Below are 9,483 nucleotides of genomic sequence, written 5' to 3'. Positions count from 1 at the left end.
ATTTTTATTTCCAGATGTGATTTTCCAGCAGGCAAATAAATATAGTGGGGAGGGGGGAAGAAGGGGGGGTCCTTATAAATTAGAAACAATCCCAGGTGGGGGGAAGGTGGGTGGGCTGGCAGGGGAGGTGGTAGGCAGGGAGCCCACTGCTGGGCACAGCGCCTGGCTGTGCACCCTGCGCCCCCAGGCTCTGCCAGCTCCCCTCAGTGGCTGGCTCGGTTCCAGGGTCATAAGGCACTGCGGTGGTGGTGGATCCGGCTTGCTGCTGTCTGAGCCAGAGCTCACAGGTCAGTCACTTTGTTCTCCACCAGGGCGGCGACTTGCTGCAGGCGGCAGGCCAGCTGCAGCTTCTGGCCCACAGGGTCCTCCTCCAGGGCACTGATAATCTGCCCGGGCAGAGGAAGGTGCCTGTCTGAGCCTGCCCCTCTGCCTGCTGGCCCAGGGCCACCCACCCTGCTTCCATCTCTGCAGGAGCCTGGGGATCCAGTGGGGGCTGCCTGGGGTCTCCCTGGGAAATCTGAATGAAAGCCGAGTCCCTTCCCCAGCCTTGTCCCCGCCAGCATGGGCTGGCACCGTTGCTCCCCCGGGAGGGTCCACGGGCCTCCCGCTCCGCTGCGCCTCCCCTCTGGAGTGCCCTGGGCCTCACCTGATCGTAGTACCTGTGGATGTGGTTGTAGAGTTCTTGCAGAGCCTCCAGGCAGTGGGGAGCAGAAGTGTAGCTCTGGGGGCACCATGTGGAGGGAGGCAGTGAGGTCCCAGCCTGGTCCTCAAGCCCAATCCCCCCTCTGCTAGTCTTTCCACCCACATGTGGACAGGCGCACCCCCTGGGCCATGCCTCACCCCGGAGAGCTCAGCCAGGGCAGAGTTCATCTCCTGGTAGCTCGCCGGAGAGCTCTGGCGAATGTCCGCATAGTATCTGGAGGAACAGACTTAGTTAGGGGTGGGGCAGCCCCCATTCCCCGCAGCCCCGATGCCTCTGATACCCACCTCTCCACCATTTGCTTGTAGCGTGGGATCTCCCGGGCATAGAGCAGTTTGTTCACTGGGGAATCCTGCTCCAGAGGGAGGGAAGGCGCTAGGCGTGAGCTAGGAGGTGAAGGTGTCACCATGACGCTGCCACCACCCACCCAGAGCTCTGCGCAGAGCCCTCCAGGCTTCCCCCATAAGCCTTTCCTCCTCAAGCCCCTGCCAGCTGCTGCTGCTGGCACTGCTCTCACCCGGCCCACTTTATGCTCTGAGGTGGTACAGGAGTCAATAAAGGTCTGGGCGATGACAGCAAGGATAGCGTCCACGTTGTCCGACACCCGCACATCAAAGATGAGCTGTGGGTTCTTCAAGGCATTCACCCAGAACCGCAGCAGCAGACTGGGGGCGCAGGGCGGGGCGTGGGCGTGAGGCCCTGGCCCGCCATCGTGATCTCCGCCCCATGCACTCCAGCCTACTGGCAACACACTTGGGACCAGGGGCCACTGGAAGCTGGCCTGGTGGCCCAGGTGACCTGGGCCCTAGATCTTCCTGTGAGTTCCAGAAACCGCAGGTGGGTGCATCCACCCTGGGAATGTCCTGGTCCCTCTGGGACTCAGTGGACCATGTGCACAGCAGGGGTGGGGCAGCAGGAAAGGCACCTGTTAGTCTTCCAGATGTGCAGGGTCCCTGGGTCCTCGATGCCGTGCTTCTCTGCGAGTTCATCCAGAAGGTCAAACAGGTACTTGACAGCAATGGGGATGGGCCGGTTCACACTGAGAATGGCCTGGAAGGTGTCGTCCACAAACTTCTGCAGCGTGCCCTGCGAGGCAGGGGATAAGGGCCATGTGGAGGGCAGGGTGTGGGGGCCATCCACGTCCCAGCCTGCCCCTGCCCCTCCCACTCCCTGGCTCAGTCGGGGGCCCGTGGCTGAGCCTCCTCTCAGGCCCAGCTGCCCGGGCCGCACCAACCTTCATGGACAGCAGACGGGTGAGGTAGATTTCCGGAATGGCCTTGGCCCTTGCTGGCTCCCGCTCCCGCAGGCTGCTGCACCGCACCTTGGCCCCTTCTGGCTCCTCGGTGGCTTTCACCAGGTGCCAGAGGCACACCCCACCCTCCTCGCCATCCTCCAGCGTGGGGGTGTCTGAGGGCACAGGAGCCTGGCTTCAGGACTATGCCCCCTGCCCCTGGCCTGGGATGCCCAGTCCACTTCCCTGACAAGGTGGGGCAGGGTGGGGACTGGAAGGAAGGAAGGAGAGATGGGCAGAAGATCTCGGTGGGGTGGGGGATGAAGCTGAGGCAGATGCGTGGCCAGGAGTTCTGCCTGTCCAGCCTGGACTCCAGTCGGCTGGACTCCAGGTCGGGGCCAACCCTGAGGGACTCACTCTCTCCCAAGGGGCACCTCTGGGCCAGGCTCTGGGAGATGCTGCTGCCACTGTGCAGCTGAGGGATGAGCCCCACTGTTGCTCCATCTGGGACCTGGTAGAGATGGGGAGCGGAGGCTGTGCTGACCCCTAGTGAGGCGCCTACACTGCTCCCACCCTGCCCTGCCTCGTCCTGCCCCGCCCCCAGCCCCGCCCTAGCCTGCCTCGACCTCCCCGCCCCAGCCCCGCCCTGCCCTGCCTCACCCTGCCACCGCTCACACCTTGTAGTGCTGCAAAGTGTTGAGTCTCTTCCAATGGTTTTGGGTCACGGAGGTCAAGTCTTCATCCGACAGGGTGAGGTGACCAGCCAGGCCCGAGCGCCACTCTGGAGGGAGTCAGGGATGTGGATAGTCTACAGCCTGCTCTCCATGCCCCACGCTCATAGTAAGGCACAGATGAGGGTCTCCAGGTGCCAGAGGGGTAGGGAAGGGTCCCTGGGGTGGGTGGGCAGGGCTGGCTCTCTCACCAAGGTCTAGGGCATGCACTGAGGGCCTCTGGGAGAAGGGGGTGCCCTTGTAGACTTGGTCCAACACCTTCTCCTTGACCTGGGTGATGGTGTCTGTGTCGAGCACCCGGGCCGGCACGCGCTGCACCTCACTGCTGCCTGCGGCCCCGCCAGCCCCAGGCCCCACCAGCACCATCAGTGTCAGGGGCTGGAACTCCACGTCCTCCCGCAGCAGGCGGCTATCATTCAGGGTCCGTTTGGCTTTGCCTGTCACGGCGTCCACGGGGCCTTTGTCCACTTGGTACTGGATGGCCCGGAAGAGCATGTACAGTGGCTCACCGGCCACCTCCTGCACTGCCAAGATGAGCCAGCATCAGCCAAGTGAGGGGATCGATGGCAGCCCTTCTCGCCGCTGCCTCGCCTCCAGCCCGGGAGAGGGTTCAAAGTCCTTCCCTTTCCAAAGCCCCTCCTTGCTGGGCCTTGGTCAGGTAGGGCGCAGGCAGCAGCCCCCACATGGCGGGAGGGGAGGAGTCTGCCACTCAGGGCTGGGGGCAGGCGGGACGGTGCCCCTCACCCTCAGGAAGGCGTATAGGCAGATGGACAGCCAGTTGCTGAGTAGTTTTTCCACCATGGTCTCTGTCCTGCGGAGAGTCGGCCACAGGGTCAGGCGTTTGTGCCTGTGTCCCTGCTGAGGACATCTCACTTTCCTTCCCGCGACCTTCTGGGGCTTCCTGGCCCCCCGCACCCCTGGACAGAGCCCGCCCAGGGTGCGATGGGGGCAGGTCTGTGGCGAGCCCTCACCCCCGCCACTGGGTCCAGGTCAAGGCCAACCTGCGTAGCATGAGCTTGGGGTTCCTGTGCACGTAATGGGCCACCAGGTCACCCAGCAGGGTCCTCATGATGTCAGTCAGGTACTCCAGCTTGCCGTGTAGTGCTAGCGACAGCAGCGAAGCCACATGGCAGCGATCCCTCTGGGAAAAGCTGGGCTGCTCCTCCAGGGTATGGATGAGCTGGGCAAGGGTTGGAGGCTCATCCCAGGAAGCCCCACTCTTCCCCCACCCCCGTTTGTCTCAGGCCAGCAGTTCCCCGGCCCCACCTCCTTGCCACCGGGGAATCCTGCCACGAGGCCCTCACCGTGAGGAGGAAGAGCTTGCTGTTGAGCAGGTTGGAGAGCTGCGTGAGGCCCTGGTGCACAGTGGTGCAGCGGCCGTCCTCTCCTGGCCCCTCGGGCTTGGGCTGCAGTGGGCAACCGCCATGGCCAGGGAAGAAGGCGCGCTCGGCGTAGGTGCGGTAGTCCAGGAAGGGGATCCCGCTGGCCTCCAGGTCGCTGCTGAGGTCGGTCATCTCCGTCATGAGGTCTGCAGGCCAGGAGCAGCTGAGGTGTGAGTTCAGGCCCTATGGGCACCCTATCCCCCCTGCCTCCGCACCCACCTGTGAACTCCTTGCGGCACTGGTCCCCCACGCCGGTCTCCAGGTTCTCCAGCTGCAGTAGCACCTTCTGGTAGTCCCGCAGGGCCTGCTTGCTCTTGTGCCTGCAGCCCAGGGCCAGCATGAGCCAGGGCCAGGGCCAGGCTGGCCGCCTGCCGGGGTACCCTTGCCAATGGCGAGGAGGGAAGTGTGCTGGGGGTGGGCGGGTCTCACCTGTACATGAGGGTGAGGAGGAGCACGGCGGCGATCAGCACGGCAGCACCCATGCCCAGGCCTGCCTGGGCCTCCACGGGAAAGGCAGACAGCGGGGGCTCAGCCTCGTACTGCACAGGGCCCAGGGCCAGCCGCACGTTGCCCATCTGCACCTGGGTGGGCAAGGCTCCTGAGTGCATGCCGGCGGCACCTGGCCCCCCGGCCCACCCAGGGTGCGGACTCACCACGAACTGTGGCAGGCCAGAGCCATCGGCAGGCTGCGGGGCGTGCGCAGGCGGCTCACAATACAGGTGGGTGCGCGTGAGCGTCTTTACCAGGCACTCGCTGCGGCCGATGTGCACACGCACCTCCTCCTTGCTGATGCCCAGGTTGAGGCCCTCACCCTGGGACACACATGGGAGCCTAAGCCACTGGCCCCCACAGAGGTGGCCTGGGCAGCCTGGAGGGGCAGGGTTGGAGGTGGCCCTCACCTCCACATCCAGGATGTGGCCTGGCTTGAGGCGGTAGGGGCGGGCAGGCCCCTCGCGGCTGAGGGGTGCCAGGCGGGGGTTGGGCTGGTACAGGAAGCCCTGGCCCCCACTGGCGCTGGCGAAGTCCACTTGCACGTTGTCTAGGGTGAAGAAGACCCGCTGCGGGCGGGCCCTGTCTGGCACGGCAGGGCTCCAGCACAGGAGGAGGCTGGACGAGTTGACGGAGCAGACGGTGGAGCACTGTGGGACATTCGGGGCCAGCCGCAGGTGGAGTGAGCTGGGCTCCGCTATGCACTGCCAGGGGCATGGCAGCTTGCCCTCCTCCTCCCCACCGGGCATGGGCATGGTCAGGGACAGCCCTGTTGCCTGCTGGTGAGGAGCTCACCTGTAGCAGTCCCCCACCAAGCTGGATACAAGCCTGGGGATCTGCAGCAGGGGCTCCGCAGCTCCTCCTCGGCTCTGGGTCCCGGGGCTGGGCCTTGGAAGCCTGTGCCTCTGCGTCAGCCTCCAGCCACACAGACAGTAGGGGCCGCTGCACCACATCCAGGCCGGTGCCCCTGACACGGATCAGCCGCCCACCCCTGTGCCAGGATGGCAGTCGGGTGTGGGCAGGTGGTGGGCAGCACGGCCCAGCCCCCATCCCACCTTCCCTCCTGCCTGGTGCACAGGCTGGCCTGTGGGCTGACCCTCACCCCCGGAAGCTGGCACTGGGCTCCGCTGCTACAAGCTGGGGGTTGGCGGTGTAGCGGAAGGGGTTGGCGAGCAGCGTGCGCTGGGCATGGCCAAAGACCACAAGGACCGCTGCTTCTCCTGGGACAGCCTGGGGCCTGGTGCGGCACACAATGGCCTCCGGACACACTGGCTCCAGGCTGCAGAATGGGTAGCAGGGTCTCTCATCTTGGCTCTAACTACCATCCCTCTACCCCAGCCCTGGCCCAGCCCCCATAGGAGAAGCCCTACTTAGCCTGTCTTGACAAGCGCAGGGACCACTGGGGGTGGCCACAGCAAGCACTTCTCTGAATGAACCACCCCCACCCCCACCATGTGGAAAGGACACTGAGGCCTATGGGAGTGCCCACCACTCGATGGCAGGCAGGCTGGTACTCACATGGGACAGGGTTGGCCACCCACGAAGGCACTGGTGTTGCCACCTGTCTGGAGGTGCTGACCTCGGATGGTGAGCTGGGTGCCCCCTGCCTGGGGACCCCAGCGAGGACTCAGGCTCAGCAGGACAGGGTCCTGGGGAACAGCGCGGGCTGGGTAGGCGAGGCAGCCCAGCTTGGCCCTTTCACCCCCTTGGGCCATGCCCAAGGTCCTCCAGTTCTCAAGCGCAGGTCATCTCTGGGCTTTACCTCCTGGGGCCAAAGTGGACCACACCCTCCTCCCAGAGGCCACTGCACGCTGGCCAGCTTCCTCCCACCCACCCCTGCCACATGGGGAGTAGGAGTGGGGCTCTTTTGTCCTCACTGCCGGTCTCTCCCCCTTGTGAGAGCTTCCTCCACACCACAGCTTGCAGCCCCAGACCTGGAGCTCTGAACTCTGAAATCCAGTTGCCTCCTTGGGGCACTGCATGGGTCAAGCAGAACCCGCCCCTGCCCCCACCGCTCCTGTCCCAGCCTTCCTGCCTGGGAAACGGTGCCACCAAATGCCCAGGGCAACACTTCCCGAGAGCTTCGTGCCCCAGACTGGCCTGGCTGCCCGCCTCCACTCACATGCTATGGCTTCCCCCCTAGACATGCAGCAGCGCTTCCTGCTCCCCCCAGACCCAGCTTGACATCCTCATTAGGCGCCTGCCCTTCCTGGCCCTCCCTCCCACCCTCCCCTGCGTAGGGCGCACCTGGGAGGCCACTGACCTGGTAGGTGAAGTGCTGGCTTGAGATGCCTGGTGGCTGGCTCTTAATGGCCACCTGGACGGGCCCAGTGGTGCCATTGGGGGCAGGAGATGTCACACACACAATCCTGGAAAGCCGAGGCCTGGGAGCTGCTCAGGGCCCAGGGACGCAGGGGACAGCCCGCCAGCTGCTACCGAGCACACCTTCTCCACCCCTCCCGTGCCCCAGTGCCCCAGGGTTTCTTGGCCACAGGCCTGCCTCTATCTCCGAGGGCCTCCCCACCCATCCTCGCCCGCCAAGTGCCTCACCGGGCTGAGGTGCGGTAGAGAGAGGGCTCAGGGCTGCAGGGCCGGCTGGCCACGCTCACGGCGTATTGCACATCAGCGAAGGCCCGGCCCAGGTTGGAGCCCAGGATGGTGAGGGCCAAGCCTCCCTCAGGGGGACCAGTCAGGGGCTCCACCTGCAGCAGGCAAATTACGGCAGATGGGATCCCCTGCACCCACACCCCACTCTACAGTGCCGGGTGCCCAGCCGGCCAACCAACCCAGCCAGACCGAGCTGCTGGGGTTTGGGGGCCTGGGGTAGGGCTGGTCTGACCATGGAGGATAGGACAGTGCAGGGCAGGAGAAGTGGACCACTGGGCTGTGGGGGCCCCAGCAGGAGACCCGCACTCAAGCCTAGAGGCGGGGGCTCACCGCATCAATGCTGGGTGCAGGACACAGCAGCTCCACAGCCCCCGGCGGGCACAAGGGCCCATAGCGACAGGCAGGCTGGCCGTCGGCACACCACAGGCAGCCCAGGCTTCTGTTGGCCGCTTGGCAGTGGCTGCAGTCCGGGTGGCCCATGGCACAGTCGTACAGGATCACTAGGGGAGGTCAGGCAGTGTGCTCAGTGCCTCCTATCTGCCACCCACACTGCCCCGCCTGCCTGGCTGCCCTCAGGCTCACCATAAAGAGCATGGGCGTTGTCCAGCCTCTGGGCCTCGCCCTGGGTGACGTAGATGGGCACTGGGAGCTCCCGCTGGGACATGGAGGGGTAGAACTGTGGGCAGAGTGTGGGGTCAGGCTGTGTGCCCACTCAGGGCACCTCTGACTCTTGTCTCCTCTGGGCCACCCCCCAGAATTAATGTGATCGTTCCCTGCCTCTCCCCCAAGACTGGGGCCCAGGGACAGAGAGGCTGTGGGCCCCAAGCAGGCTCTCCATAAAGATGGCAGACTCCTGAGGGTCTGTGGAAGCTTGGAGGCAAGAGGGTTTGGAGGGCAGCCTCTCACCTGGTGGGCCTGGCAGTGGATGAGGCCCGAGTCCCCTGCTGTCTCCTCCAGGGTGGCCGGCAGCCCCCGAAGTTCTCCAGGCAGCTCCAGCCAGCAGTGGAAGGAGGCAGGCAAGCCCTGGGGAAGGATGCTGTCAGCAGTGTGGACGTGCTGTTGGCAGACCCCACTGCCCTGCCCACTTCCCTCCTGACGGCTCACTCGGAAATGCTGAAGGTTCCGCACGCGTAGGGCCAAATGGCTCTCCCAGCCCACAGGCACCAGGTGGGGACCTGCCAGGCCTTCAACCTGCGGGCAAGCCCCTGGGCCACGCACCTGGACGTCCACCTGGGAAAACGAGAGCCTTCAGCCCTTTAGAACTCAAAGGGCTTACTGCCGGGCGGGCCTGGGAAGGGTGGAGAAGGGACAGCCCTGTCTCTGCCCGAAAGTCGGGCCCGCCCACCTCCTGGGTGCTGTAGACGGTCCTCTCGCCCTCTGGGCAGTGCTCTCCGTATACACAGTGGCTACTCTGGGGGCACCAGTGACACCGCCAGATGCTGCCCACGCAAGCACGACACCTGGAGGGGAAGGGCAGCTGCTCAGCTGAGTGCCCTCTGGGGTCGCCACCTCTACCCCAGGAGGCAGGCCCAGGGACTCACGGAGCAGCTGCCTCCAAGGCCTGGATGGCACTGCAGTCATAAAAGGAGAAGTTGGTGGCAGCCACAGCCACGTCTTCGAACATCAGGGCCAGGGGCACGGTGACGTGTTCTGGGAGGGGACAGTGGGGGCAGGACAGGTCAGGTGGCTCATTCCCCCTCCAGCTTCCACCCCAGTCCCCTACCCCATGGGCCACTCACCTGTGCCTGGAGGGTTAAGTGGCACCTGGTCTTGGGGAGGGGTGACACAGGCCACGTAGGGCCCTTCCACATGAGCCAAGCTGTCATAGTCCCCAAACGCACAATGGAAGTATTCATCTGCATCCAGGATGGGCAGCCAGGGGACAGACAAAGTGACCTGGGACGCAGCGGGGAGAAACAGGGAGATGGAGCCAGAGCAGAGGGGGTGGCCACTGCTGGGGGCGGCAGCAGAGGCCATGGGAGAGAGAGAATGGAAGGCAGGTGGGGTTCACGCTCCAGACAGTGGTCATGCTGCCCAGAGGGCCCAGTGGTGGTGGGCGGCTTACCTGGCCCTGTTCCTGGCGGGGGTGGTGGCTCGGCAGCAGGCTCTGGATGTGCAGGCAGTGGCTGTCCTCCTCATAGCTCCACAGCCACTGGTTAGGCTGGCCCGCCCGCCTGCACTGGCCCTTCCGGGTACACCTGCCAGGCAGGGGCTTATCAGGTCACCGTGGGGGTCCTAGACTCTTAAGCATGACTGACAACGGGGCTGGGGAGGCCGGCCCAGCTGGAGTGCAGTGGGGTGCAATGAGCAGGAGGCGTGAACGGGATTGTGCCCAGAGAGAAA

The 9,483-nt window shown here is 65.1% G+C and overlaps 1 protein-coding gene across 1 annotated transcript; it reads right to left on the bottom strand.

Moving 5' to 3' along the window:
• PLXNB3 (plexin B3) lies at positions 1-9,435 on the bottom strand. The gene is made up of 30 exons (XM_023200336.1): positions 9,206-9,435; positions 8,880-9,036; positions 8,682-8,790; positions 8,486-8,600; positions 8,245-8,370; positions 8,047-8,163; positions 7,723-7,816; positions 7,471-7,640; positions 7,084-7,235; positions 6,797-6,902; positions 6,052-6,182; positions 5,636-5,812; positions 5,329-5,524; positions 4,944-5,183; positions 4,698-4,856; positions 4,474-4,625; positions 4,264-4,364; positions 3,967-4,190; positions 3,664-3,842; positions 3,407-3,473; positions 2,854-3,181; positions 2,609-2,712; positions 2,349-2,442; positions 1,935-2,107; positions 1,626-1,786; positions 1,218-1,365; positions 988-1,052; positions 841-916; positions 647-721; positions 1-386 (listed from the first exon to the last, which is right to left on the bottom strand). Exons 3-30 carry the CDS (start codon positions 8,762-8,764, stop codon positions 282-284), a joined length of 3,918 nt encoding a protein of 1,305 aa, XP_023056104.1. The 5' UTR covers positions 8,765-8,790; positions 8,880-9,036; positions 9,206-9,435; the 3' UTR covers positions 1-281.
• Positions 9,436-9,483: the final 48 nt, after the last annotated feature.

The sequence above is a fragment of the Piliocolobus tephrosceles genome, unplaced genomic scaffold, assembly GCF_002776525.5.
Source record: "Piliocolobus tephrosceles isolate RC106 unplaced genomic scaffold, ASM277652v3 unscaffolded_14007, whole genome shotgun sequence".
Taxonomy (NCBI): Eukaryota; Metazoa; Chordata; class Mammalia; order Primates; family Cercopithecidae; genus Piliocolobus; species Piliocolobus tephrosceles.
Note: the sequence above shows the minus strand (reverse complement) of the source record. Positions and strands in the feature narration are given on the sequence as shown.

Bases quoted from the DNA above. Each gene is read 5' to 3' on its own strand.
- PLXNB3 (XM_023200336.1), bottom strand. From the start codon at position 8,764: ATGTTCGAAGACGTGGCTGTGGCTGCCACCAACTTCTCCTTTTATGAC. The intron at 5,813-6,051 runs GTGAGTACCAGC...CCCATTCTGCAG, and splicing joins GGTGGCCAACCCTGTCCCAT to CCTGGAGCCAGTGTGTCCGG. The intron at 4,857-4,943 runs GTGAGGGCCACC...TGTGTGTCCCAG, and splicing joins GCCACATCCTGGATGTGGAG to GGTGAGGGCCTCAACCTGGG.